This window comes from Etheostoma spectabile, chromosome 10, assembly GCF_008692095.1.
Source record: "Etheostoma spectabile isolate EspeVRDwgs_2016 chromosome 10, UIUC_Espe_1.0, whole genome shotgun sequence".
Taxonomy (NCBI): Eukaryota; Metazoa; Chordata; class Actinopteri; order Perciformes; family Percidae; genus Etheostoma; species Etheostoma spectabile.
Window position 1 is genome coordinate 7,304,047 of NC_045742.1, and position 22,489 is coordinate 7,326,535.

Genomic DNA, 22,489 nt, shown 5'->3' on the forward strand with positions numbered 1-22,489 from the left:
AAAGAGATACAAGAGATAATTGAAAAGGGTCCACACATGATTAAAAAATAGCAATGCATCCGTTAGTCTGAAAAAATACAATTAGAGAAGGGAAATGGGGGAAAATAATGTAAACATAAACTAAACCTTCACCAAAACCTTGTTGCTCTGTTTTGTCCCTGGTTGTTTCAAACACGATATATGTACTATCTGTTGTGACACCAAGATTTTGAATGAGATAATTCCCACTCCTTGTTGTTTCTACCTGGCAATCTGTCACTCTCGTCTTCCCTTCCTCTTATGTAAAGGCATCATCAACTATAAAGCAATGATTTGCAGCAAAGCCATCACGATGACTGCACAGCACTGTGATGAAGAGATGTGTAGGACTCTGGACATTGCCGATGTCCTCCCATACTTTATTTTGATCCATAGTTGTCAGCATGCCCTTCCCTTGAATCTACGAAACGTGATGGGCTTTACTGCCAGTAGTTCCTCTAATGTGATTTCAATCTCATCTCGCCTAAATGCCTCTCCTCTCGATCTTGTTTTCAGTGTTCATTTATTTCCTTTTTTTCTATCTGTTGTGTGTATGTAGTTTCCTTTCATAAAATAATTTCCACTCGCAGAACTTAAAGAGCAGCATTGATGACACATTGATAACACCTACATGACTTGTTCAGAGAGTTTCTACTCAGAAAATTTTACACCCATTACTATGAGGCTTGCAATTTATTTATTTTTTAACATCTACTTCAAACAACAACACCCAGACTGACTAAATCACACTACTACACTACTATGTTATAAGCTCCTTACTTTACCCACATCATATGTGGAAGCTCAATTGTACAGTGTGATAACTTGAAGCATTTCATTTGCTTAATTTATCTTCGTTTTATTCTTTTCAGAGTATGTCAAGTTTCTCTTAATGTACAGAACGTGATCATTACAGCATTATCCATTGCCTGTGTTCTCACATTCGTCTCGTATTCTTGTGGTTTGTGTTCACAGCCATCACAGATATACATGAAGTATATTGGCTAATATCCTGATAAACTAACAGAAATTAAATAAATAGGAGGTGGGTCTCCATAGGCTTGGGTTGAATGCACACCATGTATAAGTTATTATACGGTTTTGATTAAATTTGTCCCAGTACCCCTATCTCTTCATGTGTATCTTAATACGTATCATTGTACTCTTTTAGCAAAAAAGGAACCCTTGAGGATTTTAATACAGGAAGACTTCTAATTTATTTAATGTGCATTTATGAGTTGTGTGCCTCCCTAACTTTTCTGTATGTGTTCCTCAGTAGTACTCAGTCTAGACACCTGAGGCTTGGTTTAGCCTATTTATAAGACCAATTAGCACCAGCTGCTTTGTAGCATACCAAAAAAAAAAGATTATTTAGGCAATTGTGCTTTGCTTTATTGTGTGTGAGATCGGGAGGGTATTTCAGTTTGTTTAGAGTCCTTTATTACAAGCATGACTCAGAGGAATTGAGAGAATGAAATAACCATAACTCACTTTAAATGCAAGAAAAACATACTTAACTAAATAGCATCTACTCTATTATCCATTACCACCATTCTTAGACTCATTGAGCCCAAAATACAATCTCACATAAGCTCTATAAATAAACAATTCAAGAACGTTAAAGAGGGATGTCTGTGTCAGGTAGAACTGTAACAGTAACCTGAATATTGGCAAGAAATTGAGCATAAAAGAAAAAAAAAAAAGTGTGGGTGGAGAGATAACTTTTTTTCTTAAACTAACTGAATCAATTTTAGCATTCATTTTTGAATTGCAATTGCGTTTCAAGAGATGTTTTCAAAGATAACCACAAGAAAATCATAAATATTACATAAAAATGTTGTGCTTTATTGATTTGAAGGACACGCTTGGCTTTGATATTAAAACATGAGCATGTTCATTTTGAAATGTTTGAATGGACTTTTGTTGGACCTACAGTATAACAAACTGCCAGAGTTCAATCAGAAATGATATCTTTAATTACATTTTATGAAATATTCTACATTTCACATCTTACTCCTACAGAAGCAGCAACTCTATTTAGATTTAGAATCAAACTAATTGGTACTTTTATTGGACTTTTTTTGTGTAGTTCAATCCAATGACGACAACATGAAAACCGCTGCAGGTTTGTACACTTAGGAACTGGTGTCTTTGATCGATGGGTTTATCTATAGCTTGCTCAGCTTTAAAGCATCCTATATTCATTTGCATGTTCATTATGTGCCTAAAATATCCAATTATTCCATCAGAGGCGTGTGTAGAGGACTAGGCCACAGATCCCGAACAATCATATGACAAATTAGCCAATTACAAACGTTTGATGTTCCTCCCCCCTGTAGTGTTGAACAGGAGGTTGACAGTGCAGAATAATTTAATTGATGAGCATTCACAAGAGCTAGACCCATAGATAAAACAATATTTAAATATTTCCTCCACTCAAACATGTGTTTTTATTAGTTTATGTCCCATTAAAACTTCTGACCTTGACTTTTCTGACTTGTCACTACAGAGGAGATTTCATATATCTCTACAGAAGGGGAAAATGTCTTAAGTCCCTTTAAAATCTGAGATTCAAATGTACAGCAGGCAAACTAGATCTGGTTGGTTTGAAAGCTGTGCAAAAGCTGAGAGAAAAAATGGAAACCTCCAGTGCGGAACTGAATTGTCAGTGCAGAGCCGTGTCAGCCACTGCAACAGACAACATGAACAAATAAAGGATGTTAACTACATTCACTACTCTGATACGTCTGCTAGTCGCCAATTATGGTGCCCAACAGACTCCTCCTTTGAGTCTGGTTCTGACTGATGGGGCAAGATGGAGGCTGGGGTTCTGGCCTTGACCAACTTCCACTTTGCTCGTTTGAAAGCCATGATGTCTCTCTCTCTCATGGGTGGGCCAAATTCTCTGGGCAGGCAAAGCAGAGAAAGGGGAAGTAACCTTGCTCCTAATGACCTCATAAGGGGCAAGATTCTAAATTGGCCCATCTGAGCTTTCATTTTCTCAAAGGCAGAGCAGGATACCCAGGGCTCAATTTACACCTATTGCCATTTCTAGCCACTGGGACCATAAGCAGACCATAGGCAGGCTAGGGGAACTCGTATTACTGTTAAAAAACCTCATGAAGTGAAATGGTCATGCCATGGGACCTTTAAATATATATACAACGTTTTTTTCCTGCAACTTTTTGTGACAAGTTCACCGTTTCAAAGTCACAGCTTGGACTAAAGGTTTATATTATCTGCTGGAGCAGCTGAAGGTTGGCATTGGCAGTGGTTGTTCTTTCCCCACCTTTTCAGTCTGTAAAATTACTTTTGTTCCCCTTTAAATTAAGAATTTATTTAGCTCACAGTTTGTCCTGTCCTCAATAAGTTTATACAAAACCTTAAAAAACTCTTTAGACTCTTGATGAATTGGCCAATTGAATTTAGTTGCCTGAAAAGTATATTTATTTGAGTGAATGGCCTCCAAAACATTTTAGAGGTCTGTACAAGATGGCTTTCCATTAAAGTATTGGTTAAACCCCATTTTCCTGTGCAAGCAATTATCCTGAAAATACTTAATTTTATCGCTCCATGCCTCCTCCTTCTCTTTTGTTTCCACCTACTTTCTCCATCCTAAATATCAAGCCTCAAGACAATTTCGTGAAATAAAAGAACAATAGCTGCCAACATTGCTTAAAGCATTGTGTTTTGTGAGTAAGACACAGATACAGAGATGGAGAGAAGAAGAGAGTGTGGGGGGAGAGGGTTGACTGGGTTGCAGTGTTGTGGGTGTCTTCTAATATCAAAGTGTTGACATCATTCTATGTATAGCGCACCACATCTGACCTAGCAATGTGACAAATGTGTTTTATTTTCATGTGCTGGACAATGTAACATAGTGAGCAGTAGATCTCTTTTGAGCAAGAAAAGGTAAAAATGTAGGGGAAAAAAAGTTCACTCCAAACAATTAGTGTACATATGAGGTGTGTGATATTATGAAGAAAACAAACTCATCTTCTGTGCTTCAGATTGTATTATCAATCGTTTGCTTTTTGTAAGAATGTGTGTTGCAAACTAGCATGATGCTTAGTATTAGTTATATAATTAAAGGTAACATTATCTCTGACATCTAACTTGATTTGGGAGGCAGGGGTTATTGGCACCATACATTAACCTTATAAGGATCTTCTCTGAACCATCTGAGAAACTGAACTTGAAGGGTCATTTTTGACAAAACAATGTCCATTCAATGTCCACTTACTCTACAGCCTTTGACCATATCACTTCAGTCAAAGGCTGTCAGTCTTCTTTGGTAGATTATGTTTTTTGTGAACCTTCTAGCAAACAGTTCCTCATTTACACATCCAGCAAGTTACAGGGCCGCATTATCATTCATTTGGAGTCACGTTTGTGGCCACATGATGAATGTAAGTCCAATATTTGCTTTGTTATTGGTCTCTACCAACTTATGAGGAAAATATCTGTCTCTTTAGTTGCAAAATGCTCCACTCTGTTAACCAGCTCGTTAGCTGTTTTGTTTGTCAGAGCAGGTAGTGTAGAGTGGTTTGGAAACAGCTGCCTCCTGTGGTCGAAAACGAGAGCAGTAAAACAGTAAAGCTGTGGGGCAGACCCCCAAACAATGAGCAGATACTAACCATAAAGCTCAGTAAATCTGAGAATTCTCTGTAGGTTCATCCCTTCGAGCAACCCCTTTCACACTATTTTTCACATATTAAACATTTTAAACGTTACTACAAAAGTACTGAATTTAGTTGCTTTAAACCTTTCTTTCTGAGCCATTCCATTGTTGGAGAAACTGCAGCCTAAGATATACAGCAGATGTAGGTCTATACTGTATATATTTAAGCTTTATACTTTTTTTTGCAAGCTATGAATTAATCTCCCAAAACTTAACATGACATGCTAAATTTGAAGCCAAAAACCAGTAAAAGGCAAATGTAATTCAACAAAAGACATTGATAACATTTTAAAATTCCTCTGATGGTTTGCTGAAATATTATAGCCTTTCTGTGTTTCTCCTGATTGGGATATTGCAGTAGTTATATGTTCAGCACAAACAGAGCAGTGCACATTAAGTTGAGGAACTTTTTTCCTCACAGCTTCTATCAGTTTGATTGTGAGTCTGTCAAAAGCAGAAATGAGTGAGCATCCTGCCAATACGGCAGATTACTCCATACATCAGAAAACAGTCCAATTCCTGACAAAACCATCAGAAAGAAAAATGTTTTTGACACAGAATAAATGCTTTGCAATTCAGCTGAACTTGACCTTTACTCATCCCTACTGCTGACCAAGGTGACACAAAGCACTTCAACAAAGAAACAAGATTAATAAAAATATGTCAAAGTAATAAGGGATTTGGAGATGACATAAAACTCAAAAAAAGAAAAGAAAAAGCAGTGCTGAAGTGTCTGGCAGGTGAATGTTGTGATGAAACCCTTTATGGTTCCCAGTTATGACTCCAGTGGCTAAATTGATTATTATAGAGTCCTTTAACCTAATGCTGTCCCTGCTGTGGGATAAAAAGCAGGACTCAGGAGGGATTGTTACTGCCGGTCAGTGTAAGTATCTGCTTTATACTCTAAGTAGGAGACTGTGGGTGTGCGTTTGGGTCCATTATTGTCTCTAATATAATACCACTAAATGAATCTGGATGGATTCTTATACTCCTTTAGACCACAAACAGACTTATGGTGGACTGGAATTTTATTCCTGCAGTACAAACATTCTCAGAGACTGAGCTGCTCTAGGGACCAAAATAAAATCATCGGTTGAGGTACACTGATATGCTAAGTAAAAGAAACAACCAGTTTCTGATCACATAGAAGCTAGCTGGGTTACATGTAAATGTCATTAGCTTCTTACTATGTGTACACACCACCGCCAACTTGAGCTCGAAAGACGCTCTGGGCGCTTGTCAAAAAGTGCAGGGGACCTTTTGACGCTTTGGCCGCTCTGACGTGGCAGCATTCCATGTTCAATCATGGAAAAAACAAAAGCAGCCACTGCATGGCCAATACAATGATACTAGAAACCTTTTATAAATTATATTTATAATGACAGAATTTTTATTGTTTGTTGGTCTCAGCGGTGACTGTTGACAGTTAACTCAATGTGACCGGCAGATAACGTTGACTGGTCCCTCTACGCAAACAAGGTCACATCAGAAATGATAGGAACCCAGCAACGCTGATTATGAACTTTCCCTTCATTTTCTCGGAACTAATGTTTTGGCAGGAACGAAAGTTTACATCTTTTGTTTCTCTGGAATCAGCCAGCGCAAAAGACGTCTATATTCTGATTGGTTGCTGGTGTTTGCCGCTAACCTGTGTCATAGCTCATTACCATAAAGTTGAGCTACTTTCAACTTTCTGATAGTCGCTCTGGTTGCTCAAAACACCCAAAACGCGATGCCGACAGATTTGCCACTCCTTGAAGCAGAGAGAAGCCAGCTTCTATTGAAAATGAATGACTTCCAGTAACTTTAGAAGCTCAAGTTGACGGTGGTGTGTACGTACCGTTATGGTCAGCAGAACAGCTAACTAGTACTCCAAGGACCTTTTTCCACAACATAGAATACAATGTTAATATCCTTTGTGCAAGAGCACACAAAAGAGTGTCTACTTGCTGATGGTAAATGCAACAATGAAGTTTATTGACAAAGGTTGACACAGAAGAGAAGAGTTTAATTCTGGCCTCCCAGAAACACTCCTCTGTATGTTGTCCTGGTCTGCTACTTCAGTGCCCAGAAGGGGTTTTGCCTATTCATGCAAAGCTACTGGCTGCTTCTCTCCGCCGCCTCCAACGCAGCTTTGATGGCTAAGCGCAGGCTTTGGCCTTGTGATTCCTGGGTCTCTGTGCAATTGGTGGTAGATGTTGCCACCTACGTATGCACCCTACCTCCACAGTGCAGACTTTAGTGTTCCAGTCACAATGTTGTGCTTTAGCAGCCAACTTGGCATAGGGTAGATGTTTTCTAATGAAACCCTCATTCCCTGAGTTCTCCCAGGGTGATAAAATGAACTTGGTGCTGAAGACTTTCCCACAGAGAAGGGGACCAGAGCACCGAACCAGGCCTTAGATTGTTGGTAGTGATCTCTGGAGAAAATGAGTTGTTGACAAATGTCAGCCAGCATCTTCCATTCACAGGCTAAGTGCAGTTGGCCTTGCTCCAGTGGGGTGGAGCCCCTCCTTGTTATCTTAGCCCCCTTATGGTCAAAGGTTGTTGTTCTTAGGGGGTTGGATATTGCTGGAGGTAGGTAACTGCTGGGTGAGGGCAAGGCTCTTTAGGACTATGTTGTGATGCCAAGTTTAACCTTCTTGGTTGAGGCTAACTTTACAACTTGTGAGTCTGTGTTTGAGTGAGGATGGCAAGGAACAAAGGGCAAACCTTGGATCTTCACCCTGCCACTGATGAAAATGAACTGATGTTGGAAGGGACGTCGTATTTAGCTGTGATGATACAGTATGTGAAGCTCAGTTGCCTTTCTTCTACAGAATGGCTCACACATCCTTCCGGCTGATCTTCCTCCTCTCCAAACTGTATCTGATTAACACAGCAGGTTACCAGCGCCAGTTATTATCCAATATAAATGATAAAAACTGTCATAGGTTGACAAAATATTCTGATCTCAAAGTCCACTTGCTTTATCTCATGCTTTCTACTATATTGCATGGTCTTCCATCAGTAGAAGTTTGCTGGGTTGTCATGAAACTGTAGATTTCAAACTTGTTGTCCATGTTGCAGATTACTATTTAAAATACCATATAATCACAAAGAAAAAAGTAAAAAGTACCTTTGAGGTTGCAATTTTCTTCTATTTTTATTAACCATGGTAATGTGAAAAAAGAGCCCCGAAGGGAGAGCAAAGTATAGAGGTTCATCCCAGCAGTTCACTGACTCTAGGTAGGCTAGCTAACCTGCCCACGCTGTGAGCCACTATGACTAGTTTAAACTTCACCTAAGTTTATCTTATTATGACAAGACTGCATTTTTTGTTAGTAGCAGGAGCAATGAGATTCATAAAGTCAGACCCTTCTCATTTCCCTTGCTTTTTCGTCTGAGCTTCAGTCTAACATATTAAGTTCTTAAATTAACTAGTGACATAATGTATGTCCCAACAATGAGGAATGTTTCCATGCTTACTGTAAAACCCCAGCTTTCTACCTCTATGGCCCAACTTTAGAAAAACAATATTCCCCAGTCTGTCTGCCATAGTCCAAATATAGCTTTGCAGCAGTGTATTGATGTGATATCTCTGCCTAGGTGTGTTAAGCCCCTGGGTCACTGTCCTCTATCATGTCATCAACAAGACCTCCTGCTGAAGGCGTAAGCTCTATGTAATCAACTTTACTGGGATCAGATTTAAGAAGTGAACAAAGCCTCCCTTCTTGCTATCTCTTCCCACTCTCATCTTCTTTTTCTGTCTGACTTTTTATCTCAGTTTACCTCCATCTCACTCTACAATCTTAACTTTTATGAAATGGGGATATTTTCCATGAACATTTTAAAAACAAAAACATTGGAGGCTTATAAATAGGTAAAGCCTTAACAAAAAGGTTTTGAAATTGATCCCCATCTACAGCATCTCTCACCTCTGTATGCATTGTGATGATTTAATATAAGCTCCAGCATACAACATTGCTATGAAATGCTGTAAATACAGCAATCAAGATGAGTCATATGTTTACTATTCACTGGCAGTAAAAATGAATATGATCAATCAGAAGACACATGGTATCCGCCATGGCCAGGGGTTAGAACAAAAGCCCACTAAAGTGAAAGTGGTCCATTTTGGGGATACTGCAGTGTATTCTAGCATATTGCACAGAAGCTGAGATTCTTTAAAGAGGTGATTTGGAGACTCTCGAACACCTCTGGAGGTTTCTGTCGGAGCCCAGTGAATGCGATGAGTGCGGGAGGGGTGAGTTGTATGGGGGTGTTGAGGTTGCAGTAAAGTCTTCTGGATGATAATGATCCCATTCAAGGTGAGAGAGGAGGGGTAGGAGGGGTAATACATCATAGATAAAGACACAAGGAAGAGCAGCTGTCCTGATGAAAGATGGGAAGGAGAGAATTACACCTGCATCCGAGGAGGACACAGTAGTGACAGAGACTGAATGAAAGGAGGGTGTTGGTCTTGAGCTGTTACCAAACACTCAGCAGTTTTACTCAAACTAAGTAAAGTTCCTAAAGAAACTGTGTAGAGATTGTCCTCAACAGAAAAATGACATTTTCCTGATAAGTGACCTATTGTGGCGGCGCAAACAATGACATTCTCTCCAAGATGCACTGATGGAAGTAGCACAATGTACTTACATTGCTGCAAAACCTCTCACGGAGGAGGTTGGGGGGAGTTTTTCATGTACAAACAGCTGCAAATCAGTTTCAGATTGTTTCAAGTTGATCAACTGCAGCAGCCACTTTGACATTTGACTAATCCTCATTTGGAGACTATACATATTAAGCTTACAGGTGAAAATGTGGTTTCTAGAAATTGGGCTGGCTAGTTTCCAAAACTTTGTTTTACATTCATGGAAATAGTTTTGGGAACTGCATGATAAAAACCGCCTAACATGCTGTATGGGTAGACATAACAAATGTGATTGAAAGATCCAGAACAGCAACTAAATGGATCTTGCAAGACTTTATCAGCTGTTTCTAAGGTCAATAAGGCACTTTGAACTAGGCCTGCACAATTGTTATAAAAATCACTATCTGGATTCACCCTGTTCATGATTTAATTTGTAAAAAAGTTCAATTAAAAAAAATATATATTTATTTGTTTTTATTTTATATATTTTTTGACAAAAACATTTTTTAATGACTTTGATTCTCATTTATTTTTACGAGCCGACTGCATCACAACTGCTACTAGTTTCTTCTTTGAGTTTTACACATGTATAAAATAGGTCTTAAAGGGCTCCCTAGCGCTGCAATGCTCTCCCTTCTCTTCCTTGAAGCCTCTATGTTAACAGGCTTGTGGTGATGAGCAATGTGCTATAGGTGCCAAAAAATATCTGTTTTGATTCTGCCAATTTGTTTTGCCATGGTTCATGTGTGCAATAAACATTACACTTAATGAGAAAAAAATTGTGGCAATGATTCGTGATATTTTATTTTCTAAGCTAAAAAAACGCTTTTCAAATTTTTTCCCGAATCGTGCAGGCCTACTTTGAACCTCAGTTTTGTATTTCTTTTCTCTCCAGTTTTTCTGTACTGTCGATGCAAAGCTCTTCAGCACGACAGTTTTTTCTACATTCGTATCATACTGGACAGAGTGGCTGTGAGGAGTTTGCAGCCCTACTGCCCAGATATCCATTTCAGATTCAGTCAGGTGTTGCAGCAGTGACACCTCTAGTTGCTCTTAAAGATTGCAATCAGTGACCTCTGATTTGGGTAACCCAGTTGTCATGCTGTGCTGTCTTGATGTATTGTGAGCTGTGGCAGTACCCAGGGCCCCGGAGACAGAGATGGAAAAGCTGGAGAAGGTGGTGGGGGGCAGGCTCTGTGGAGCAAAGATGGGACCGTTTCAGCAAAGTGGACTCCATATATTCTGCTGAGCCACCTGTTTCTTTATATAAATAAAACAATACTGCTTTTAAAAGGGGCCTGGTTGTGGCTTCAGTGAACACTGGATGGATGGAGGTTTGCTTTTTTCCACTGACTTTACTAACGTTCTGAGAGTGATTAGTGTATATTTTCAGTGTGCAGCAACACACGTCTTTTGGTTTAATCAAGTGTTTAAATTTTTTAGGATTCTGTTCTTCATTGTCAAAGAAAAAAAAGAAAATATCCGAACCCAAAATCAAAAACAGAAAACCTAACCAAAGAATGAATATCCCAATAGACGAATATTTACAGCTTTACTCTGTACTATGTGAAGTATGTCCTAGTAATACAGTTAAGTACAGTAATAGCTGGCATGCTGTTGCCATACCAGTGTTTTACCTCTCCATAACAATCTACAATATATTTACATTTTAAGAAAAACGAATATACCGTCATATATACTGTTACTATCCATGCTTCAAATTATGCTGTGATATACATTTTATGCCATTCTGCCTAGCCCTAAGCAAATAATTTAATGCAAATATTCATCTACACTCATTAATCTTCACAAATCACAGGTCCATGCATTCAAGTTACACTATATTTATACATGTTATCGTTTTCAAACTATAGTACATGCTGTATAGTGTGGATGTGACACTTTATTACCCCATATACAGTATTCTTTGTGAACTACGTATGTGAACCACCCTTTTTCACATCAAATAGTCAGTGGATAGGCAGCGTTGCTGAATTAATTTATGATGTACTCAAGGGATATCAAAACAAAGATAATACACCATGAATGTACCTGCAGAATTTTGAAATACTTGAACATCCAACGTTTTGATTGACCCTGATGGCTTATTCTTATACTGTAAATATTCTTGTGAAAGATGTTCAGTCTCTGTCAACGGAAAATGAACCCTGGACCTTACGGTTGTACTACTTCAGTGTCAAAGTCCACCTTTGGGCCCTATTCTTTTTTAATGGTTGCATGGATTTAATTAACGAAAGGGCTAGTCTTTTTTGCATTTTAAAGGAGGATGACAGATCCTTGTGAGAATCACCTGCTAAATTATAGATCAGTACAGGCCGCTGTACTGACATTCCCGCTATGATCCCATTCAACCTATTTTTACTACAGATTTCAATGTGTCTACAGTACACATTGGAGTTTGTTTTAAACATGATTTTTTCATGTCTGCCACATTATTTAATAATTGCTGCACATGTTTTTTGGCATCACAAGTATTTCATTTGCAGCTTGTTGACAGAATCATCAACCATGCCTGGTTCTGAAAGATCTTTTTTCAGTAAGACTCTTGTGTACCATGGCCATGTAGACAAAGTTGCATGTAAGCCGCGGTCTTTTCAGTGCATACTTTTTTTCTGTTTCTATTTAGACTGACAGTAGTCCGTAGATAACTTCAAGTGGCAGTTATGTACTTAAACCAAGTTAAATGTGAAAAGATGTTTAGCAGCAAGGACAGCTTAAAATGTATTTTATTTTACATTATTTTTCCATCAGATGCCAGTGAAATATGCTTCTATTGCCAATGTAGACAGCCTGTTAGTCACGATTGGGGTTGCTCATCTAGTGAGAGCACGCACCCATTTGCAGATGTTTACTCCTCTACGCAGCAGGTTAAACTGCGACCTGTGGCCCTTTGCTGCATGTTATTGCCCTTCTCTCTCTCCCCTTTCATGTCTTCAGCTGTCCTATAAATAAAGTCCTAAAATGCCCAAAAAATAATCGTTAAAAAAGCCAGGCTTGTTTGTACCTTGGCACATTGCTACGCAGGAAGGAGAGATTTCCAGGAGAAGAAACTGATCTGCTTGTGTGTGAAGTGAAAGCGCACGAGCAGATCATATATGGCACGAGCACTATGCCATATTTTTATTTTTAATCTTTTTCATGTTTGTGTGCTACTGCAGGTCCCTGTGTGTATACCAAGCATGGTGTGCACACTATGTGAAGTCCATGGAGTTTCCCTTTATAATAAAATGCTAGTCTGTTAGAGACCTTTTCTTTCCCAAATCAAGGTCTTATTCTAACACTATTTATTAATCATATCAATGATATTAATTATATAATTTATTAATCATATGCAGTATATCATATTGATAAAGTCATTAAACAGTTCCTTCAACACACTACACCAAATGAATTACCTTTTCTTGTAACTGAGAAATGCTGAAAGCCTAAATAAAGCCTGATTCTTTCTAAGCTAAACTAATTAAACATAATTACCATTACATAACACTATACCAATAAAAGTGAGAGTTGGTGGCAATGGTTGTAGCTTTTTTTCAATTTAAATAACAAAGCTCTTTACTCACAGCAGAGTAGCCGGCTGCTACTGTGTTGCGTCTTTTGACAAATAGCTTGAATCAAAGAAACGGTTTTCCCTCAATCAGAACAGAGCATACGAGCCCTTTCACTCTGTCATGTATTTTCACCCAGGCGGGGACTTGACCTCCACATTATGTGAACAGTTCAAGGCAATTAATAAGAGGCAATGGCTGTGCACAGTGGAACCAAGCCAGCTGCTTGCCACATATAATTCTATGTGACCAGACATTTGTCACAAGCAAGGTCATTGAGCAGTCAAAGTGACAAGTCTATGTCCTTCATGTTTCGTTACCAAACAGTGTTAAAAAAAACACCACCACCCACCATGAAAACAAAAGCCACCTTGACAGATTCACAGCCACTATGAAATTATACTGTTAATATAAATATACTATAAAGATTTTTAGATAATGAAAGCGATGGTGAACTATTGAGCGTAGTGCTGCAGCATTATTTTAGGAATTGTGTATTCTACCGATTACTTCATCGATTAATCGGATAAGAAACACTTTTGCTTTACAGTAAACTGCAATAGCCAATATACATAAGAGGTTTCCTTTTACCTGTTACTCGAAGAATCGTTTCATTCCTAATTGAGTGTAAAAGCTGTGTGTGCATGAAAAAGTTTCAAAGCCTAACTGCATGCCACCCTTAGTTAGTCTATAGCATCTGCTTTCTACAGAACCTCGGAAAAGGTCATACATTTCATTCATGAATAACGTTGACCAAAGAGCATTATACTATAGTCGAGGGTTACAGCTGATGGTTCCATTACAACACTGTTACCATCTCCTTGAGTGCTGTTAACTCAGCTCGTGATGGATGATGCATCATTAGTACGTTTTACAAAAGGAGCAGACGTTAGATGACTCTGAATGGAAAATTGCATTGCAGATTGCACGGGGTGGAAAGGAAAACTGGGTCACATTTGGTAATAAAGCTACTATATTGAAAAAAAATAGGAGACTGCCGGGATTGAATGAAAACCTCCCGTCTTCATTACTATGGGGAAAACTACTATCTAAAACACAATTTAATTTCAGCAATCTATTTGAAGTTGTTGTTACCTGGAGAAAGACTCCGGATTCCTTTTTAGAGCACCTTGTGAAAAGTGACTGTGTATGACAAAGCCCAGTTCAGACCAAAGACTCGCAACCTGCAAGTTCTAAAACCTGCCAGTTTACACCAACGCGACTACACATGACAATGTATCACCTCCAAAGCAACAGCTCCCCATACCTCCGTTCTAACTTCTGACTTTTCATGCTTTTTTGTAGCTGAATATCATTTGTAGCGTCTTAAAATATGAATGAGGATATTGATAGTGAGATACTGACTACAGACACATTTCTAGTAGTGGTAAATATATATATCTATATATAGATATCTATATATCTATATATAGATTTATATCTATATATAGATCTATATATAGATATATAAACATATACTATGCTTGCGGGCCCTCCAAAACTCTGCCATTTCTGCCAGTTGACAGTTTGTAACTCATAGATATTAGACGGTTAGTTGTAACTGACTTTCCAGCTGACTTCACTATTAACTTTATAACAGGTGACGTGCCTGGCATTCTAAAAAACAGCCACTGGTGATTTAGCAAGTTGAGTTGCAGGGGACGCCATCAGCTGGCTTCAGTAGAGCTGAGACGGACCAGTTCAGACCACTGCAACTTTTGCCTGCAAGATTCTAAAACGATTTAGTCTCCTGACGAATCTGTAGAGTTTTTTTTAACTTTTCCGTTAAGTGTGCTAAATCTGTGTGCCTTAAGACAAATTAGGTTTCATGACATGCAAGAGACAAATGCACAAAAATTAGCAACTGCCATTATGTGTTCTGCTTTCTTTCACACAGTTGAAATAACAAACACAAAACCATCCATTGAAAAGGTTTTTAAAATGCGTTTTATAGGAGATTTAATTAACATCAACATTTAGGGGCCAGCACTAGTTTGTCAAAAAGCCTCCGAGACAAAATCACTGAAGTTGTTTTTGCTAAAGTGATTACCCCGCTTGTTATATGGAGCAAGCCGGCAGGTTGCATTGCCTTGTGACACAGCTCAAAAGCAATGTGGGTGGCTATACAACCCAAAGCTGGGTTTTACAAGACTCACAATCTCATCAGTAGATCTTGTTTCGACTACATGGATGGGACTAGGGCTGCAGCTGATGGTTATTTCAATAATCAAGTATTCTACCGATTATTCCATCAATTAATCAAGTAGTTGGATTAAAAAAGCTTTTGCTTTATAGGAAATAGCAACAGTAAATGAGAAAGGTTTCATTTTTAGAAAAAGCAACATTTTTATTGCTTAAATTGCGTACACTAACAGGAATAGACGCTAACATGTTTAAGCACCAGCCTTGTGGGCCACTCTGCTCCTAAATCAGGTTGCCAAAGTATGTTTTTGGTGGCCTAAATGTAAATCTTTTTCTCCCTTCTTCCCCTTCATGCCTCTTTCTTTTTACACTGCATACAAAAAAGCTGTTCCCTAAGCCCATGTACATGTGACTTTACAAAGCTTACAGCGGGGTTATTCGACTGAACTGTTCTGGGGGACACATTTTCAGAAGGCTGCTCCGAGTGAAGTTAAGAAAGAATGAAGAATGCATTGTCCGATGACGTCATTCACATGCATATCAAGTAGCCATGTTCAGGAGGCGCTGGTTAAGAGAAAGGGGCTAGTGTTACATTTTAGCTTGTTTTCTAAAAAAAAAAAACATAAGTCTGTGACACATTGTCCAGACTTATTCTGTTTGTTTTTTTTCAGCTTAAAGTGATCCTAAACCTCCCGTCGTTTTCTCAGCCTGCTTCTAACCCTAACCCTCAATATTTTTTTTCTCTTCCTTTATTTTGTAATCTGCGTCTCAGTCTTCACAGCGTGTGTTTACAGCAGCGTCAGCCTGTTGTGCGACAGTAATAATCAACCATGCGGAAACACAGCGGTATGCAACGTTAGTTACAATGTTTAAACGAAGCTTCAAGGCAAAGAATTTTGAAATCGAGGATTTTTAGTAATCAAATTATTCAAGTTACTCGAGGAATTGTTTCAGCCCTAGATTGGACTGATGTCTTTCTGCTGAGTTGTTAATAGTTCCCTGAATGCCTGTTTTGACCTAGTATTTTGGTTTAGTTAGTTTGAGATATTATTGTAGCCATTGTCTAATGAATGTTAACACCAACTCCACTGTGTAGATATGTACATTGGATACTTGGGGGTGGGGAGAATTTATGTTACATGAATGTGTGAATGTTTGTGCAAAGCATTTTGTGTGTGTGTGTGAGAGTGAGTGAGTGAGTGAGTGAGTGAGTGAGTGAGTGTGCGTGCGTGCGTGCGTGCGTGCGTTCATGTGCCAGTGCGTGATCCTTTGACGTTGCTGACCTTCATATCCCCTGGTTATGCCAGCAGCCATTTATCTTTTATTCATTCTGCCATTTGTGACTAAGGCAGCGTCTTCGGCACTGTCGCTTGTCAAAACAGACCCTGTCCCATGATATGCAGCATGCTGCAGCCTGAATGCCCTGTGCTCTAACAGCTGCAGTTTCCACGGCAATAATTAAACTTGCTGGTTTCATTACCAGGAATTCACCAGCTACTGTTACCGTTATTATTACAGCCAAAGAAAATTCTGTAATTCAATAGATCTTTCTCTTGGTTTGCTGTCTGCAGTGGCTCGTAGAAAGGACAAGCTTACCGGCCACCACTGTTGTTCACACTCCGCTAGTTTCATGAAGCTTCAGATTGAGCATGCAGCTCCAACATCTGTCAACAACTCTCCTACTGACAGGTGTACCTAATAAAACAAACAGAGGCGTTGTTTCTAAGTTCCTTCCTTATGTTTAATTCTCTCCACCTGACTATGTGAGCTATTAATTATTCAGTTTTCCAAGTTATTAGAAAACAAAGCATATTCAGTACTTTGGACATTTCTCTAGCCCAGAAACAACTGAGACATTGTAAAAACACAACATATACAGAGAGCAAATTGAAAAAAACAAACATTTTCCTCAATTGCTGTTTGGAAAATGGTGGCAGAGCATTGTCTATCACACCGGTACAGGATTTCCCATGGGTGTGCAACTGGATTGCGAGCAGGTGAATGCAAAAGGCCATAATCTATGAATGACATCATTGACTCCTTGTGTGTGGAAGCAACTGCATTCATCATGTTTCTCCACTCATTATCCAGGTTTTTCCTTTGTTTGTCACCCATCTGTGGCTAGAAGAAGTTCTTTAATCTTCCTCTAGAACACTAGTATTGTTCTTACAGTACTGAGAAGCTCACTCAATCCTCTCACATGATACGCCTTACATGTTTTATACAGAGAATATCAGTTCCTGCCTTCAAATAAACACTTTAGAGTTCATTCTTTTAATCACCATCAGACTTAAAAACTCTTTCATTTATCAATCTATCCTATTGTTAAACCAGCTACATTAAATCCAATGCAATATTCTTTCAGGGTTACAAGTCTCCAAGACCTTGTCTGTGTGTATGCTTATGTCTTTTTTCTGTTGTACATGTATGCTTTGTTTCTTTCCTTGGGTGTTTGTGTCATTTGTGGTAATGTTTCATGTATGTCTTTGTTGTTCATCTTTATCTTATTTATCTTATTCATTTGATTTGGACAATGCACATTAATGAACATTTCTGTAAATGCACCAGTGTTAGCCAATTGGCTATTTTTCAACTGTAGTCCTACCTAGGATGCAAGTCTTTTATCTTATGTATGTATTTATGTCTGTATGTATGTTTATGTCCTTTTTTTATACGAGCTACCCAGGGATGCAAAAGGAATTTCAGCCCTGGCAGACAAAGTTGTATCATATCTCCAATCAGTTTATTTACAGTGAAGTAAAAAAAATATATATATATATATATATATATATATATATATATATATATATATATATATATTTTCTTTTCATGGTAGAATATGAAAAGATCCTCAAATGTTTCCAATATTTCCTTCGCTTTACACCAAAGAAAGCCTCATAACTGTTACATCTCGCACCTTTTTCAGTCACAATAATAAATATTTCAATACCAGGGAATGAAGTTTTTACACATTCGGACAAGGTCACACAAAATTGAGATGAAAACGAAAATGGCTTGATAGCCTCTGTGGAAGCCCATTGATTTTACTGAGTGAGTGTTCTCTCAGCCTTTTACACCCCAGTGATGGTTAGCATCATGATTACACCATGAATGATGCTGATGTTTCTCTTGAAGAATTGCTGTACGAATTCTTTTAAACAAAAATGAGTTCCCTACACATCAGCCAATGGCATGTGATTCGCGTCTAGGATCATTCGGCTTCTGCTCAACTAGTCATCAGCTCTCAGGGAGCACCCAGTTCTACTGAGTGGAGATCTCATTACCGCTCTCACTAAATCATTCTTGCCTGACCATCACCACACAAAGTTAATTTTTCTCGCAGAAGACACCATGCAGCAGCTATTATTCCATTTTCTCCCCGAGTAGATACGTACGATGTGGCAATGATGTCACCTTCCTCCCCTGAGACTTGAAAAAGCATCTCGGCAAACAACAAACATGACATCAGCTAATATAACTGTTAGGCGAGGAGAAACACTCGCAGATCTAACAATGAGAAGTTGATATGACATGTGTCAACCTGTAGTTCTAGTCATTATTTTTCTTTTTTGCCTCGACTCGACTCTGCCGAACCTTTCATGTAGTTAACTTCTTTGATCTTGAGCCTTTGATGGCGGGTTGGAAATGCAACACCATCATGTTTTCTGTTGCTGTCAGGGTTAGCGCCAGACACCGGTGTGATGGATTTGTTTGTATGTTTCCTTGTGGTTTCTCTGCTCTCTTAGTTTGAGACAGTGAAATGTTGCACGACTGTCACTATTTGTGCTCCCCTCGGGAAAATAATCCTTAGCATTTGTTATTGTGATTCAGAAAAGCATAGACATGCTCAGATTTGGGTTTCGCTGAATATAAACAGCCGCTTATTGTTTAATAATGTCAGTCTTCAGGGGGATTCTAGTTTCCACAGGTACTAATTGGCTGACATTTGAAACATTACATCCAATTTCAGGAATCATGAGTTCAATGCTTTTAATAATGCACCTTTCCAGCACCTGGGAGTCATTTAGGTATTTATGAAATATCTGTTTTTAGACATCGCGTTAACATTTAACTATTTTTTGCAACCCAAACAAAGCAAAAACGTACGTTCCTGTCAGCTCTTACAGTAGTAATTGTTACAAGTTTACTATAAACGTTCTCTCCCTCTTCTAACCATTCGGCCTCTCCTTTCATCTTTCTTTCCCAGATGATAACTGCAGACTGAGTGACTACCGGCGGCTGAAAAGCAAGATTCTGGATTTGCATGCCAAACGATACTTGGGGTCTAACATCCATGGGGCCCACAAGGACAACATGGCTGCAAGGAAGCAACTGGTTGACATGATGTTCAAACGCTTTGATGCAGATAACAATGGTGAAGTAGATGCCAGCGAGCTCTCACAGGTAAGGATACTGAACAACAGATGAGCTGTAAAACACCAAGGAAATCTTAGTTGTAACGCTGATCTTATGGGATTTCAAAAAATAATATACAAATCAGGTCCATGAGATCTTTTGTGGAATACAAAGATCTCGTCTTCTCTCTAAAAGAAGTTGTTGAACATTTTGTAATCACACTTTTCCTTTTCAAGACATGTAGCAGCACCTCTTAACCCTTGTGTTGTCTTCCTGTCCACCGTGCAACTTTTAGTTTTTTAAACGTATTTTTTATTAACGTTTTGGTCGTCGCTGTTCCTGAAGTTTTTTTCCCCCGACATTCCCAACGTTTTTGTCCTTTTTTTCCTGTTTTTCTACGTTTTTGAAGATTTTTCGGACTTTGTGATTTCATTTATTTTTTCAACATTCTGTAATTTTTTTCTTTTTTAAATACTACACAATTGAATAAAACACCTAAATTTAATGTACGTAGTGAACTGATCATTTATTTTACTTATGAAGTGCGTTGTAGGGAACCATCCACGTTATTTTTTTGACAATTTCGTCGTCGTTGTTGATGTAGAAACTTTTGAAAATTGATCAAATTTGACCCGAGGACAACAGGAGGGTTAAGCCTATCAAGACCACAGATGGCTTTAAGTAAATCTTTTGAAAAGCAATGTGGGTCAAAGGAGCTGTGTGTTCATGGGAGGCTGCAGCCTTTGACCATCGCTGCCAAGAGCGTTGGTTGTAAAAGAGCTTTTTGTGGCTGCCATGAGGAAGAAAGATATTATGTGCATACCAAATAAAGTCTCCCAGTACCTTAGGACTAATCCAGTTTCCTGCTGATCCAGTAGGATACCCCATCTGCACAGGGGTCACCCTGGTTAGCTTTGCCGGTGCCCAACAGGGGAGTTGTCATTAGATTAATGTGAATATATTTTAGTATTCTGAGTTCAAGGCATCTAAACAACACTTCAAAAATAGTGATGTTTTTGCCAGATTTTCATATAATTAACATATTTTTACATTTACTTGCTGGTGCCCCGTGCCAGCATGGGAGAAATCAATGCTAAGTGAATGAAATGCACAGTCAACAAACCATGTTGTGCTGCGTTTTATGGAATGATATTGTCAGTATGCTCTGCATGTGAATTTGAATTTGCCCTTTAAAGCTATTGAATAGTACTTTGGATTTTCAAACCTCTTGGTGATGCCATTTATTGTATTCCAGGCAAAGCAGTACCATTCCACCTTTCACTAGGTGTTTGAATGACACACACTAGTCAGTGATAATTAACATCCAGATGGAGAAGCTCTTTTCAGGGGCTGCTTTTAGCCCTCCTCTCCTTTTATCCTAGACACATATGGGAATGTTGGCAGATTTTGATACACTATCAGCTACAAATGCTCAGAAAAAGAAGATAAGTTAGCATTCAATTCTGGGATTGTTTGCAATTAGCTTAAAAATAAACATGGATAGAATAGTTAATAAAGTTTTTGGTCACTGTCGTACTGCAACTTAAACTACAGGCCTTTTTTTTCTGCAATGACAGGAAACCTTTTTTATCTACACACATCTATAGCATAAATGTGGAGAAAACGTTTGAGCTTCTGTAAACTTTCACCTCTCATCAACATGACCGCGTAATAAATGAGTGCATGATACATAAAATAGCGTCATCAGTCAGATAAATCACTTAACGAAAGAAGTTATGGGTTGACGGTGCCATAACATAAGGGCGCTTGAATGTTTTATTGATTGTGTCTTTAATGAGTTTTTCATGTTGGTGTATTAAATGTTCTCACAGAATGATTTCAGCTTAATGAATAGCTCGGGATATACAGTTTTCTTTTCTCTCTAAATGATGTGAGTTTAAAATATCATACACAATTTATAAAGGTTCAGATTCAGATGTTTTTGTGATTGCTTTATTGACAAAAGATGAATGAATGTAAAAGAAGAAAAGCAATTTATGCAAATTATATTTTGGTGTGAACAAGCCCTCAAAAACAACATTGCACAAGCAAATCACATTGTTATCGGCAGGTGGAAGTACCAAACCATGGCTGTCACCCTCGTGCCCTGAAGCACCCTTTACAATTGGAGTGTTTTCTAATCTCATTTTAAATTCTAGGATGGAAATACTTCACATGGGCTTACTTGACTTGCCAGAGTGTGCACATGAAGGGGCACAGGGAGCAGTTCTGACTGGCCTTTTACTCTTGGGTGCCCTTTCAAAATGGCAAATCAAATTTTTTTTTCTCTTGCATTGCCCATACCGTATCTATCATTTGACTAAAAACAGAATACCTAAAATTGTATCTTTTATCAAAAACTGTATGAGAGTTTCCAGGCAGCACTGCCTGGTAGGCAGTAGGATTAGGCAAAGGTTAGGATAGGTGGCTTGAAGTCAACGGTTGCAGCGCTGCCTGGAAGTCGACGTTGGGGGCATAATGCACCATCGAGCCCATGGACCCGGTCTTAGCCCTGTCTACCCTAACTCTTGTGACTAAAAACATGTGTGATAAAGACATTACTGGTCTTTACTGATTTTTCTATTTTAGGTATTAAAAAAACTTGTAACCTTTAAACTAAAGAGACTTATTTAAAAAAAAAAATAATAATTAAGATATGGTCTTTGGAAAGGTTGCTCTTTTTGTCCCTGCACAGACGTATATTAAGAGTTTGTAATGCAGTTTGAGAACAGAGCAGTTGAGCAGTTTGTCCTCTTCTAGATCAGAATAGGTAAAAGGAATTTGAAAATCTTTAAATTGACATACTTTCTTAAAGATGAACAGTATTAAATATCTGCCTCCTGGACCCACACACAAGGTCTGCACTACGCACGGAGGATTTTGGCAGAGGTTTGACACAAATTTAATACAGAATACTAATTTGTCTGACAGAAAATGTGACAATTTTCTAAGTAGGAGACAAACAACTTTTTTAAACATTATCATGGAAGTTTCTTGTACAGCGGGAGAGGAATTTGTCGGAAGTGAGACGTTGTTGAAACTAAATAAAGACAGGCTGCAAACTGAATCAAGGTTTGGTCTTCGGTG

At 38.5% G+C, this 22,489-nt stretch overlaps 1 protein-coding gene across 2 annotated transcripts in view; it reads left to right on the top strand.

Annotated features, from left to right (window-relative positions):
* The window catches only part of fstl5 (follistatin-like 5), a 157,430-nt gene that overhangs the window by 60,015 nt on the left and 74,926 nt on the right, over positions 1-22,489 (top strand). For both annotated transcript variants that reach the window (XM_032527709.1, XM_032527710.1), the window contains exon 5: positions 19,254-19,450. In XM_032527709.1, the coding sequence (XP_032383600.1) occupies positions 19,254-19,450 (197 nt within the window). The remainder of the gene's footprint in view (positions 1-19,253; positions 19,451-22,489) is intronic.